Source organism: Callorhinchus milii, unplaced genomic scaffold (assembly GCF_018977255.1).
Source record: "Callorhinchus milii isolate IMCB2004 unplaced genomic scaffold, IMCB_Cmil_1.0 Scaffold17, whole genome shotgun sequence".
NCBI classification, from domain to species: domain Eukaryota; kingdom Metazoa; phylum Chordata; class Chondrichthyes; order Chimaeriformes; family Callorhinchidae; genus Callorhinchus; species Callorhinchus milii.
In genome coordinates, this window is record NW_024704758.1 from 13533275 (window position 1) to 13549354 (window position 16080).

The 16080-nt window shown below is 39.3% G+C and overlaps 1 protein-coding gene across 1 annotated transcript in view; it reads right to left on the minus strand.

Moving 5' to 3' along the window:
* The window catches only part of shank2b (SH3 and multiple ankyrin repeat domains 2b), a 177051-nt gene that overhangs the window by 20455 nt on the left and 140516 nt on the right, over positions 1-16080 (minus strand). Inside the window, 1 exon segment of the mRNA XM_007887749.2 lies at positions 498-633. Within this exon segment, the coding sequence (XP_007885940.2) occupies positions 498-633 (136 nt within the window).

Consider the following 16080-nt stretch of genomic DNA (forward strand, 5'->3'; position numbering starts at 1 on the left):
TAAAAGCTCATGAAAATCATCATTGGTTCTTGGTCCAAATGACTGGTGCACACACCTGTATTACCATTCTTGGATAAACTTACCAACAACAAAATTATCCGATTGCAGCTACAGTTTTGCAGAGTGTAATGCAATCAGACCACAAAATATACAGTCAATTCATTTTACAATATATTCCGTGAAGCCCTTTGAGACGTATCAACGGTGTGATAAGCCGCCATATCAAATGCAAGAATTAGTATTATAATCGGAATCGTATAGAACAAAAGACCATCATTTCATATTTCCATTAAACACTTTTCTTAGTAAATTTTGATCATTTGCATTCTGATGGTCCCTTTTAAAGTGTCACATTGATCAAAAGTGAACAACAATCCAATTTTCGCCCAAGCAAAAAAACTGGGATTTTAATTGCACAACATTATTTTGACAATTAACTGGTTACGAGTTTGTTTTGTTCAAACAAGTCTGAATTATGAGAACAAGTGAGAAATTACCTTTCTTTCGAGCTGTATCCTCTGGGTCAAGATTTCTGCTTACTGTGACCACTTTTAAGATCAAGTGGTTTCCTCCATGTCGGATCATGTTTACCACTTGTCTGTGGCCAACTTTCACTACGTTTTCATTGTTGACCTGAAAAGGAAAGTTAACATGAGTATAAATATGCCAATTCTAACGAATCTCTTTTTCCACACACTGCAAGTATATTTTCACAATTAGAAGTTCTCCCCCTTGATATGTTTTTCGCTTTGCTGGCTCCTCCATAACCTGATTTGTACAACTGCTTTGAGATTTTATTTTCTTGGCAGGACAGTGAAATGTCTTGTCCATGCCCAGCCTATGATTTGTAAGTAATCATGCGAAAGCCATTCAGAACAAGATTATTCCCTGAGTCTATTGGCATCAGTTCAGAGATTTATGGTAATACAATGCTAAAGAACGATTTATTTAAGTAGCGCAGTATGAAATTATGAAAGACTATTCAATTTTTATCTGGTGCCAGAATGCTGCGGAGGAAAGGTTACACAAATGCTCCAATTCTTTCCCTAGCCCTCTCATTCGTTCCTCTCCCATTACCCAATGAGTTCTTGAGCAAGCAAACCAGTCTCAAATGTCAACCAATGTCAGTGTGATGAGATGGCAAAGGCCCTGAAAAGTTGTTCTTCAGAAAAGAACCATGATAGCCCCCAAAAACCTCATTAGGAACCACTTTTATGCCCATTTGACAGCACTGGCACCAGTTTCTGGACTACAACAGAATATCTGCCTTGTCTCTTCAATGACAGTAAATTCCTGTGACTCAGAGAATCGCAAGAGTGGTGGCATTCGCTTTGGTGCGAAAAAAAATTACCAAAACAAAATTATAGTTGTATAGCCTTTCACGTCAGGAGGACTTCCTAGCGACACTAAAGGAATGAAGTTCTGCTCTCTAATCTGTAGATTTGAGCAACTAATCCAACTGTAACCAATGACCGAGTAAATATTCACATCGATACTGATACCATAGCTATCTATAGGGATGCAAGTTGAAACCAAGTGAATCACCTTGCCAACAAGTATTGAATCCTCAGAATTATCATTTCTCATAAAAAATTAATGAACCAAATGGACAGGGAGATTTTTATAAACTATATTGCCTTTTAAGAGAGAACTGGAACGTTTTCAAGAAGACAATAAATAGAATATATTGATATATCCAGAGAGAGGTATAAAGAGTGTTAGGTTTGTCCTTGTCCAGACAACTTTCTTCAGCAATATTAAAATAGCCTGGACTGGACTAGAATAGGATAGTTCTCATCAGTAAATATGAGGTCGCTGGATACTCAGGCACCAAGAAATGCTTGTAAGGAAGGCAGGACACAAATACTTCCATGTCAGAAGAAGATGATATTTGGACAGAAACGTATTATTCATGTTGGCTTCAGAATTCAAACAAAGGACAGTGTGTCATTCCACTTCTCAAAGAATGAATAAGCGCATTTCGTTGCATTTCGTCCACCAAATATACAGTCAATTCACTTTACAGTATATTCTGTGAAGTGCTTTGAGACGTCTCAACGACGCGATAAGGCTCTATATCAAATGCAAGGATTATTATTATTATTAAGCACATGGGAGTTAAAAACTGAGACATCAACCAGAGACCACTGCTGTAAAGCATGGCTGAGGCTTTTCCAGAGGAACTGACGAATGCTGATTCGGAAGTTGAATTGTGTGTAGAAGATGTGGAACCTGCCTTTTTCTGGAGGAAAGCATGCTGTTTTGAATGAGAGGATCAAGCGGGGCACTTGCTGACTTGGCAAATTATAGAAGCAAACCCAGCAGGTAAGATGCAGCGTGTTAACGCTCCAGATGGGAGGATATGTAGAGATTCCAGGGCAAACAGGTTTGCTCCACGAAACAGGAGAACTTGATGTATTCATGGACGTCTTGGTGACTAAACTGACGCCCACTCATCTAACACTTCTGCACTGCTGCTTGGATGGTGGCAGACTGGATGGTTGGAAATCTCAGCAACTTCGGGCATGCCCATTTGTGGCCAGGAAAAAGTTCTTCTTATTACGTATCACTGTTTATTCACAAAATGCACAGTCAATTTACTTATATATTCTGTGAAGCGCTTTGAGACGTCTCGAAGATGTGACAAGGCGCTAGATCAAACACAAGGATTATTATTATCACTAGTTATAAACCTGTGTATTGAACTGTAGCCAATGCAGTAGTTTATTTGTCTTGATTCGAGAGAATGACAATTTTGAGTAATGGGACCGGTGCTACTCTATATTCTGTAATCCACTGGTTTCTGACATGTGTTCTCTGCAATAACAAGATTACTGGACTGGGAGAGAGCTCTGCGGAATGAAAAATGTTGCCCTCAAATCACCCTTTGTAATCTCCATGAGCAGGCAAGGCTTCCAAATTTCTCGTGCTGTTAACCTGGGAAAACGTTGGACGCTATTGTCTGCAGATAACTTTTACGTTAAATACCGGTGCGGAAAACTGCTCTTGCTTACAGTGTTTTTTTCCCTCTGTACAATAATCGGTGTTGGCTTAGCAGCAATAAAATCCCTCAGCTCACATGGTGCTTAACGTCACAGGAGCCACACTCACTGATCTTCAAAGAAGTACTATCAGCCCAATAAAGTGTCTCTGCTGCTACCAATTATTTGCTTTTAATGATTATTTCTGTTCAAAAGAGGGACATACCACAGTACCGTGTACAACGCCTACCAAGATTGATCAGCTGGAACCGTCAAGTTAAAGTGCAAATTGAATGCAAAATATAGTCTTATGCTTTACTCGTTCCTCAAAATGATGAGAAGTGATCTCAGCACATATTCAAAATGTGCAGTGGAAGCATTCAGACCCTCTCCTCACCCACTCATACACTCTCTTACTTTCTCTCTCACACACACACATACACTCACACACACACACTCTCTCTCTTTCTTCCCCATAGTATTTTTGTTTGGGTGGTTGGTGTTGAAACGAAGATTGAGCATAATAATTGAAAACTTGGCTTCAAATAACTACAGAAATAAATCATTAAATAACTACAGTGAGCCTAGCTGAATTAAACATGTACCTCTGCTTAAATAAATCAAACTAGTGACCTCACTTTAAACATTTAGAGTCAAGGATAGAGAGAACTAGGAAGGAGAGAGTAAATAGCCCTGACACTGGCTCTCTGAAATTCTGTAGTTGTAAATTACTACATTTTGGAGAACCAATTCATTAAAATGCATATATATATGTAAAAAATAATAAGCCTTGTATTTGATCGTAACTTTCACATCACTTTTCAAAGAGCTTTTCAGGATTTATGGCAGTTACTATAATTTGTACACTAGCCTCATAAATGGCTCTAAAGCACAAATAGTTCTGCTGGAAAAAGTTTCTGTGAAAGCATGTTTAGTCTTGCTGAATTTGCCTTTTGGAGCCATTCATTGCAATTAGATCCTAACATTTCAACTCACTCCATCATCGCCTGCAAAATATACAGTCAGTTCACTTTACAGTATATCCCATGAAGTGCTTTGATATGTCTCAACCACATGATAAGGTTCTGTATCAAATGCAAGGATTATTATTATTACTTTTCTTTCAAAGCTCTGACTGTAGATGGGATAGGATGTTTGACAAACTATTTTATTTTAAATGCTGACAAAAGAGCTGACCTTGGGGTGGATACAGGTGCTTTTATATATATATATATATTTAAATAGTTTTGATGCAACAGTTATAAACTTGACTTCCTGCTGTACATCACTATGTCATCATGAGCGAACTGCAGCACGGCATCTATTGAGTATGCGGTAACCATGCATGTGCGCCCGGAAGCTTCTGCTTACTTAAGGTATTTCTGGTGCACTTTACATGCAGGAGAAGAGAGGATTAAACCATATAAGCCTCCAGGTACCAGCATGCACATTAGTTCTGTGTGAGCGAGTTGTGTCTGACTATTAGGATGTCCGACTACATTAGAGCTTTGTGCGGTGTCACAGCAAATTGACTGAGTTGCACTGAATTGGAAATCTCTCCTGGCTGGTCAATAGAAATATTGTTCAGATCCCCAGTCAATTTAAGTATCTGGGTTGAAAACCCACAAATATTAATTAATTTAAAGCGAGAGTAGTGTCAAGAAGGGCATTCATTAGGCCACAGCTTGAATATTGTGTGTATTGTTGAGTACTCCATTACAGAAGAGAGATTAAAGTCATAGAGGCAATATAGATTCACCAGGATAATACCAGAGATGAGAGGATGTAGCAAAGATGAAAAGCTGCAAACCCAGTGTTGCTATTCTCTGGAGCACAGGAGGTTAAGAGGAGATCTAAGAGAAATGTTTACAATTATTGAAAGGGATTAAGAAGGTAAATAGCGAAAGATTATTTCCACTGGTTGGTGAATTGACAAGAGACATAAACCCAAGATTTACTGAAAGCATAAAGGGGAAGTTTTTTTTTACCGTTATTGAAACATGGGACGCATTATTGCACGTTGGTGCTAAATTATGGCATAATGAATAAGAATTGGATAAATACATACTGATCATACAACAACAACATTTACACAGGAGGAGTGGAGGGCGGGGAGGGTAGGAGTGTGGGCGAAGGCGTGGTAGAAGAGGGTCTTGAGACACGCCTTGAAGGAGGAAAGGGAGGGAGCGAGGTGATGGGAATGTGGGATGGAGTTTCAAAGGGTAGAGGCAGAGAGGCTGAAAGCCCGACAGATGATGGTGGGACGAGCCAGGCAGGCGGGGAAGCAGCCCGGAGCCTGCTGAGCAGAGGGAGAGGACAGGTTGATACGGGTAAGCAGGTCACAGAGGTAGGAAGGAGCAAGACCCTGGAGCGCTTTGAAGATACAGATATATGAAGAACCTGGAAGTCACTCAGCATATTTTGAGAAGAGTTGTCAAAGTCACGATAGATCAGAATGTTCTTAAGCTGGGCTGCCTTTATTTTAAATGTGTCCCTTGTGTAAGAGTTGCTTGTTTAAATGATTATTTTGCATTATAGTTCACTTTGCTACTTGACATGACCTTGAGCTTATTTTGCACGACATTTCCTTAACCCGCAGCAGCTCGAAATTGCAATGGGGTGGGGTGGGAGGAAATCCAAATCCCAGTCACGCAGAGTGACGGTAAGTCAATCGGTTGCTCCAAAGTGCCCGAAAAAAGCTCATTGGACTAGGATTACAAACATTTCCTTAAAGAACTGAAGATTTTTCACAAGGTTTATCTATGGCATTTTGCCTTTTGTGAATAACTAACAATAAATCCTTGCCTGTAGTAGTGAGATAAGATAGCAAATCTCATTAAAACGTTATGTAATATCATTTCTTATTCACGTACATGGCAATTTCAAAGAGTCAAAATATTTTGCGATTCTCAACATGTTTTCTTTCCCCACTTGATGGAATGATTACAGGAAGAACCTTTTGTCCAGTGTTACAGCATCACTCATAAGGAACAAAGCAAGAAAGAAATAACCTCAGTCTCAAATGTTTAGCGATTTAGTTAGCTAATGTACTACTCCCAGCGAGAAGGTAAGCAGCGAGATACACTTGCAATGATGGGGAATGGAGTTAGATACTCAGCGGAATACAATTTCTTTAATATAGTTGAGCGCATATATTGTCAGAGAACAGGAAAGAATCGGGATTACATTTTTGAATTTTTAAAAATTCTAGCTTACCAAATACGGGTGTCCCTTAACTATTAGTTTGCTGATGAACCAAAACCCTCAGTGAACAACAAAAAAAGAAGGCTAGCAAGTATAAGCAATCTTTGCCCAGAGTTTCACAGAAACAGGAGCAGGCCATTCAGCCCCTCGAGCCTGTTCTACCATTCCATAAGATCATGGCTGATCTGTACCTCAAGTTCAATCACCTGCCCTTGCCTCATATCCCTTAATACCCTGACCTAACAATGGCAGTAATAGCAAAGGCACAAACGGCTTCCAGGTCTATGTTAATGCATCTTCATAACTCGAAGTATGCCAGATGAAGGGGGAGGAAAAGCAATGTGTGTCTTGTGTGAACGGAGGCACTTTATATAATAATAATAATCCTTGCATTTGATATAGCGCCTTATCGCGTCTTTGAGATGTCTCAAAACGCTTCACAGAATATACTTTGTGGGCGAAATGATGCCAACAATGCAAGATAACCTATATTTAGATAGACTGATATAAAACTCTTGGGGGGGTGGGGGTGGGGAGGGCGGGGGGGAAATGTTCTACATTATTAATTTAAGTTCTAACTGTAGATTCATTATTTATCCCATATGATCAGAATCCTTGAATATTAATGAAAATATGCCTAGCTTTGCATTAATAAAATCTTCGCAGTTCATTGCCTTGAATGAGTCTGCAGTTTTTCCAGCATACCTCTTTCCATCAAATCCCATTACATAACTGTCTGAAGCAATCTTGCACACATTAGCACAGCTTTCATTGGGTGCATGGAAACAGTTCTCTTGCTCTTACCGAGGGCAGCCATGTGATGCTAAGCAAGCAATACATCTCCAATTCAGGAGTCTGCTGCCACATGTAAAATATATTGTCTCAAATGCAATTGATAAAGAATTGTTAACTGATAGCATTATACTCGTGATCACATCCAGTTACATTTCTAAGACTGAGGTGGATAGATGTTTGCAAGGTCAGGGTATTAGGGGATATGAGGCAAGGGCAGGTAAGTGGAGTTGAGGTACAGATCAGCCGTGATCTTCTAGAATGGCAGAACAGGCTTGAGGGGCTGAATGGCCTCCTCCTGTTTCTATGTTTGTTTCACTCTGCAAGTAGAAAGACACTGAAAATGTCTTAATTTCAATTGTATTTGTACATTTCCCTCATGCCCATTTATTTAGTTGGTGAGAAGCAATACTACAAGTACTTTTGAAGGTACTAGGTGGGGGGTCCTCATCTCATCATACCTCTCTGCTGTCAGATCCAACGTGCTTCAAGTCTCTATTTGTTTTTTTAAAAAAAGTGACATTTCTGGTAGATTTGAAGTCACTAAAGTGAAGATCACCTAATCCTGCAATGTGCAGCAACAGTTCTGTGCTAGACTTATTGGAGTGGACATCAAGTATGTACTGACTGATTATATTTCTTAAAGGAATTAAATCAGTGGCTTGCTGAGCAGAAATCAGTTTTTAATCACACTTTTCAAATCAGAGTTGAGAGATTTGTTCTTTTTCTTTTTTTTAAAAAATGAACAACCGTGACTGATTGCTGCGCTGCACTAATGCATTTGGGAAATTTGAGGATAGACCCGGTTTCCAAAGAAATCAAGAGCTCTAAGAAAACTACCATGTTTGCTATGACTGAAGATTCTCACCCTGCAGCAAATCCATCATATCTGTAACAAATGCTATACATTTTTTGAAGGCAAATGACAGACCTTTTAAGCTGAAAGCACAATGTCGTGAAACAAGTCTTGATGAGCTTGGGTGAAAGGTTTGAATTTAACTGTTGGATAAGTCCTTCAGGATCAATATTACACTAATTGATGTAAGATGAGTAATATTCCCACAAGCTCATAATGTACTGTACAAGACTACTTGGCGTGTGACTAGTGATTCGCTAAGCCTACTGGCAGGGCAAGGGTAAAGTGTGCGTTCCCTGCAGTATTTCAAACAATTAGAAATTAAACATGTTGATCTCCAGAAAGCAAAGTATTTTTTTTAAGAAAAACTATTGAAACTACTAGAGACTAGCACATGCATTTTTGATGAGCTGTCATTTAGGATTTATTTTTTTCTGACGTACGATGAGCAGCTGCAGATTAACACGAAAAATTGCGTGCGCTTCTAGTCTTAAAATACTGTGGTTTCCCTGTGTCATAATATTTAAAGGAAACAGCAATAAGTACCGACTTCAAATCTTATCTGAGATCCATTTAAAAAAATAGCATTGTTAAATATTATTGCTTACATGGTATTAAAATTCTTTTTTAAAAGACTGTGATTTAAGCAAAGACCATTCAGCCCCTAGTTCTACCTTACAGCCGGCAAAGCCCACAAGTGGCCAACTTCCTATCTCTTCAATCACAATCTTCTAAAGGAAAGCTCTACAATTTTCCTCAAAGGCAACTATCGTTTAGGACAGTTAGCTATCTTTTACATACTGTCTACTCAATTCTGGTCTGCTAACACTCAAAGACAACATTCCACTTTGTCCCAAAAGTGCAGATACTTTTAGTATTATGCACTATTTGCTCATCTCTATCTATTCCTAGGCTTTAAACTCTTTTTTTTCTTGAAGGAGTCATCAACATTGATCAACTGCTTAAAAAAATGGCACTGCAAATTGACCATGACTTCTTTGATTATTTTGGCAGTATAAACATCCTCTTCGGGTATTCCATAACAGTTTTTTTTAAAGTAGCTCATACATTTTACAGATTCATTACAAACTCTCTGTCTAACTGATGGAAACTGTCTTCTATTATATTCTGAGCTACACAATACAAAATTACATTTGTACAGCGCCTTTCACATTGGTAGGACGACCCAAGTCGCTGGATGTTTACACAAATGCTTAAAACTCTCAAGTGTAACCCTAACAGAAGTGAGAGGTGATATGTTTCAGGAAACAGATGGTATAAAATTGTTGTAGAACCTGTTCAGTTATGAAAAACTGATTTCTTCTATCAGTAACTTATTTTTTTAACCAGGTTATAAAGGTTCAATGAAATATGCCTCTGCCCAGCAAAGGACAGCCACTGAAATACTATCTGTATTTTATCAATATCTAACTAAGTGGCTCCCACTGCTCCAAAGGTCATGTAGCCTGTGGAGAGTGTATTCAATTATTCATTGAGTTAAAAATATATTAACATAATTTTTCTTTCTCTAAATGTCAAAGACGGTATATCTGAAAATGGCTGTAGCCGATATTACCAGTTTGGAACCATTGAAACTTGCCATCAATTCCTTTTATTTGCAAGTATTGCTTTCACAGATCCGCCTACTTAACTTACTTTTGCCCATTTCTCCCACTCCCTTTATTTCCGAAAAAAAAAAAATTGAGTTGTGCTTCATGTGAATAACCAAAGTCCTGAGACACTCTCACCTTATATACATTAAATATTATAAGATATATGTACCAGCAAAGTAATACATCAAAATCAAGAACAATGTCAAACATTTCATTCAAATATTACAACTTTTAGCTCAGCATTTCAAAAAAAGTCAGCATTTAAGTTCATGACTGCTGTAAAGGAAGGGTTTACAAATATGATTGATTTTTGATCGATATTGTGAATTTATAAACCCAAATGTAAGTTTCAGAAAATCTCTCCAATTCTCCCCATTACTTATTCTTCTTCCTCCTCCAACATAAACGCTCATTTCTAAATTGTAGTAACTGCTGGAATGAACCAACCACATGACATTCACTGCTCAGACTTTAGGCCATCAATACGTGCACAGTAAACCCCATCAATTTAGCTAAAGGGCATTAAGGTGATTGTTACAATCTACGCATTCGTTTATGAGCGCTCCCCTCACAAGTGAAAAGGGAGTGGGTTCAGCAATGACCTAATAATAATTGCAGACTCTAAAGCAAAACTGAGTGCCAATTCGAGAATGTGAAGGAATGTTAGAAGACCTTGAGTCATGACCACTACTTGCAGTGGGGACCTGTAGCTCAGTGGTTAGAGCACTCGCCTCGCAAGCGAGAGACCCGGTTTTGATTCCTGCCAGGGCAAAATGTTGGGGAAGTTTCCTTACTCCACACCCCTCTGTTAACCCAGCAGTAAGTAGGAACCCAGTTGTTAGTCAATTGGCAGATCGCTTTTCCAGGGGTAATAATTCCTTCAAAAAATATAATAAATTGGTCATTTCAATCCATAACTGTTTGTGGGACACTGCTGTGCGCAATTGGCTGCCGCGTTCCGCCCACAAAATATCCAGTCAATTCACTTCACTGTACATTCTGTGAAGCGCTTTGAGACGTCTCGAAGATGTGATAAAGCGATATATCAAACACAAGGATTATTATTATTATAATTATTATTCTGTTCAATAAGCTGTCCAACAAAAAATTACGATAATTGTGATTTTTGGTGGTCAACTGGTAAGACATTGTCCAACCCAATAGACCTGGGCCATTTGTAGGAGACTCAATCTACCCTGTTCCATAACAAGTTAAACACTTTACAGACATGTGTTTCCATTCATTCTTTACAGCTAGTTACCTCATTATCTACCTTTGTTTCAAGGATGAAACTTGTGCCTGCCAATTCCCAGAGCCTAAAAACATAGAGAGCTTTTGTTCCTCAAAGCCATGATTCACTAACTCTATGGATTTATGCATCCCTGAGATGTTTTGGTATTATAGGCAGCATTATCAGATGCACAGATTATTATCTCTATTCGCTCAATGTTTACTTAAGTACCTTTTCATGGAGTCCTGGAGCTCAGTGGTTAGAGCACTCGCTTTGCAAGTGAGAGACCTGAGTTCAATTCCAGGCAGAGGGCGAAACCTTGGGCAAGTTTCCTTACTCCACACAGAGCCTAATAATAATCCCTCCAAAACCAATAATAAATTGGTCATTTTCAATCTACGACGGTTTGTGGGACATTGCTGTGCGCAATTGGCTGCCGCGTTCGCCCACAAATATACAGTCAATTCACTTTACAATGTGTTCTGTGAAGCGCTTTGGGACGTCCTCCCGACGTGAAAAGCGCTATATCAAATGCAAGGATTATTATTATTATATTATTATATTTGAAGAGAAGCACATTTCGCAACTCAGCCAAGTTTTGCACTGAAAAAGCCATAGAAAAAGAAAGCAAATCTTGTGCGAATGAATTAATGTGAATTAACAGATTGCATTATCTAAACTAACTGTTACCTAACAAAGAGCACAGAGGATAAATCTGTATTTTAAGTTCGGAATTTATCATTCAACAGAGAATAGCATACATGACACACTAGTTGATGAGTGATAAACAAGTACACTGCAACATTTATAAATGGAGGCTTATAAAACTGTTAGCTATAAAAATGAACAGGATTGTATTTTCCATGCATTTATTCATGTTTCTTTTTAATATGTACTAACTTAAATAACCTTGTGATTTGCACTGTGCATTTTCATGGAATTATAGAGGGTCCCGATTATTAATAGATGCAAGACAACTAACAAATGTGGGTGAAGTAACTCACAAGTGCTAAATTGTTGGTGAAATAATATTGCTGGTGAAGTATCAAGTCTTTCACAGATTCAGGAAGACTTGAGAGGGATGCTGTTGATACAAATTGGTTTCTATTGGTTTTGTTAATGCATTTATATGTTGTTAAAATGGATCGGGGAATAAAAAAAATTCCTATAAAGCAAAAGAGAAACTCCTATCCTGAGAAGAGCGGCAGGAATATAATTAATTAGCACATCAATAAAATGTTATTTCCTCCCCCTTTTGTTTCATCTTACGAGTCAGGCAGTTTCCTGTCCATGGTGATTGGCAGGAGACCCAGTTCCATTACTCTGCCAACAGCAGATTTCACTGAACTAAATGAGATTGTTTAGAAAGAGCTCCCTTTTCCCCCTCCCTCTCCGCTCCTACCCACCCCAAAATGAATAAAATAAAATAATAGTAATTTGGTTACTCAATCCGCAACCGTTTGTGGGACACTACTGTGCGCAATTGACTGCCAAGTTTCGCCCATAAAACATACAGTAAGTTCTGTAAAGCTCTTTGACACATCTCAAAAACGTGATAAGGCACAATATCAAATGCAAGGATAATTATTATTATTAACTGAGGTGCTGGTATTTATTTATCCTCAGGTTTTCATTTTCATCGAATGTAAAAATGCTAGGCCCTCTTTTCTTTCTCATTCTCTCTCCCTCTCTCTACTGAACAATATCTCTGAGATTGGGAAGCCATGTGGGGAAATGACAGTCCAGGCCTACAGGCATCCCATCGTGTCTCCTGGTCTCACAGCCGAACAAATCTCCTGTATAAAAGTTGCTCAACACTTCATTGCTTTGTATGGGATATTTGCTGAGTGCAAATTGGCTGCTGTGTCCACCGACACAATATACAGTCACCACACTTTACAGTAAAGCCCTGTGAGACATCTTCCTGATGTGGAAGGTGATAATAATGCTTGCGTTTGAAATAGTGCCTTATCGCGTCAGAAGAACATCTTGATGAATGATCTTTTTCAGAAAGGTATCTACAAGTTTTTTTTGGGTTGCTTTGGGGAACAGTGAGTGGTGGGGAACGAACAGTGAGTGAGTGAGGTTTCGGTGACCACTTTAACACTTGGTGCTGTTTGCCACCATGGCATCTCAGCTTGCCAGAAATGCAACAGTTGAGATGGCACCAAAGGGCATCAGGAATCTATTTAAATTAACTTGTGAATATTCATTTCCTTCTGCTTTACACCGAATAAAATTAAGTTTCTGTACGGTGGCCCTCTGATATGCATTTTAGCAATGTTAGTGCCTACGCACACTGTGCAAATAAAATCTAGCCCATGTTCTTATGTTTGTATCAGTATGAAAGTCAGGCACCCATTAGAAAGCTACAATAAAATATCTCCATGGCTTAAATCTGTGACCCAAATCCTCCTCAGGGCTCCCCTTAAAGTGGTCAGCTGTGGGTGGATTTAGGAGGGAAAACAGTCAATGCATCCTCCTCTGAACCCCCGCCACCTGCTGCTTCTGAGGGAGTTTCTCCAAGTGTCAAGGCCAAGAATCTCACAAATGAGCAAGAAATGGCCATTCACATCATGACTGTTTCTGGTGGGGCATTGCTGTGTGCAATTCGGCTGCTGCATCCACCTCCAAAATACCCAGTCACTAAATGATACGGAAAACGGTGAAGCACTTTGAAATACAAGGTGTTGTATCAAATGCAATCATTACTGTTATAGGACAGAACATGTTTGAATCGCTCTTTAATAGGTTGTAAGGGACCTCTTTATGGACATCTGCAGTTCTTTAAAAGCGAGTCTATTTTGCAGTTTGGATCTGAAAGTTTTCACTGCACTGATGCCATCCTGAGTTTGAATAAGAAGAACCTCAGTTGCTGAACACTGGATTCTTTAAAGTGATTTACTCCCATGACACCTGTCTCTGCTGCCTGACAGAGCTGCGTGACATTTCCGGGTGTGAAACCTGTTTGCGAGTCAGTAGAAGGGCCTATTGTGACTGACTCATCTGTTGGAAGGTGATAAGGGGCCATAAGTGCATTGATGCTTGAATAATTCTACCATAGACTGATCTCGGGGATCAGCTTGGCACAGGTGTAGGTACTTTTAGATCCATAGTTCTGATACAGAATCAAACACAGGCAGTAACATGTTTGAACAAGGTTTCTGCAGGACTTCAACTATTGAAAGTCCATCCCATCACTTGGTCCAGGTTTGTGACTGTAGCTGTGACACCTCTTCCATTGGCTTTGGCAATAGGGTATAAGGACAGGAGCCCCCAATTAAACCTTAAATTAGCAGCAGAATTAATATATTTTAGTTTTAGACACATTAACTGAAATGTGTATCTTGGAACCAATCTCCTTATTTGAGAAGGAGTTGTTGGAGGAGGAGGAGGGAGAGGTGAGGTCATAAGCACTGGGTTCCTTTGTCAGGATAGATCCCTTCTGAATACCTAAGCAAGGTGACTGTAAAGTGTAGTGATTATGTACGTGTGGGTGAACATGAGAGCCAATTCACGCACAGCAATATAAATTAATGCGTAATCAAAGTAACAAGAACAAGGGTTTGATCAATTTTGAAGCAAGCAGTAACTGGAAGGATGGCAGAAAGCAGTATGTGCAAAAGATGCTTCTCGTAAAAAAAAACTGCTATTTAATATTTCATGCTTGTCACCACTACCTGCATATTAGTCGGCACAGTCGGAGAAATACTACATATTAGTTACTGACCTCCAATTAATAGCTTTGCGGTGTGAGTGCAGATTAAGGACAGCAATGCATATTGTAGCTGTGAAGCACAATACTTATTCATGTGCTCCTGAAGGGATCAGCAGGCAGGTTAATTCAGCTTTGAGGCAGGCAGATGTGCCTGTGAACGTCCAGAACGCGAGTGCTATGAAACTGCATCAAAAGGCCAAATTTTAACGCTGAGGTCAAAATGGTGGTCGTTCACACTCACTTTATTTATTGTAGGTGAAAATGTTTTACCAGACTTCACCGGTGGATTCTCCCCATGGTAGTGACCCATTCCCTGCCTGCCCCCACCACCCCCAACCTTGCTAAGAACCTAGATCACGCAAACGATACAGCAGAGGGAATCTGGCCATTTTGAGGGAGAGTTTTATATCAGTGTGTTATCTACTGCCTGCAATCTCCAGTATGCCCCTCGGCCATTCTGACGTGGGAAGCTATTTCGCTATAAGGGATTGCATTCCTATCACTGACTGCAGAACCACCGCAAATAAGGCTTAGAAAATAATGATGCTTTTAATATTCTGCCAAAGTTCGCTTTATATAAAAAAAATTCTGACTCACTGGGAATAAAAATGCTTTTTCCAAATAATTGTCACATCAGAAAGAAACGCAAACATAATCTGTTGGTGATACTTAAAACAATGTGTCCAACAAAAAGTCGTCTGGAGATTTAAACACACTCGGTGACAAGTTCCTTCGACGCTAATGCAAATGCAATCAGACTGTGTTCTCCTGGGACATGTTTCAGAGGTGCTCATGGCCTTTAGAGTGCCAAGAACTATCGTGCAGAAAAGATAGCAGAGAGACTTTAGGTAATATGGTTCAATTCTAAACCTCTCTTCCCTCCTCACTCCCCAAAAATGTGGTCATGACTCTTTGTGGGACGCTGCTGTGAGCAATTGGTTAATAATAATAATCCTTGCATTTGATATAGCGCTTTTCACGTCGGGAGGACGTCCCAAAGTACTTCGTCCCAACGCGTTTCGCCCACAAAATAAACTTTACATTCTTTATATTATATTTGAGACGCGTCAATGATGTGATAAGGCGCTATATATCAAATGCAAGGATTATTATTACATATAAGAACTAAAAGTTGACGTTTCCATAATCCAAGCAACGGAACTTATTTAACCGTTTGACGGTAAAACTATCTCTGATAATTGTATCATCAACCATTGCCCTGCATATTTAAACAGTCAATACACCCTTTGAATAATTCGGAACATCAGCCCTAGGGTTTGAGAAGCACGAAATGTGGTTAAAGTATCAAAGTTATTTGTGTGATGTGCCGCTGTTCAGGCATGACAAATCCCTTTTCTACTGATCAAAATGTTGTGTAGGAGATTATCCTCCTGCTTTAGACTGTCTACAAGCGCAGTCACTATACTAACAGTAATTACTTGTGGTTCGACGCATTTCACCCTCTTTGAAAAAACTCCATCTTGGCAAACTGAGACCTAGGGTTTTAAAGCTGGCATTGGTCCTACTGTTGAAGTGATTATATTGATCTTGTGCCAGCTTTCTGCGGATGGCATAAGCCAATTTAGACAACTGATGATAACATGTTCAGGGGACTGGGAAGTGGATGCTGGCTGAAATACTCCGTCCATTTGACTGTGTGGGAGAAAGGTATATTAGAAAGATGA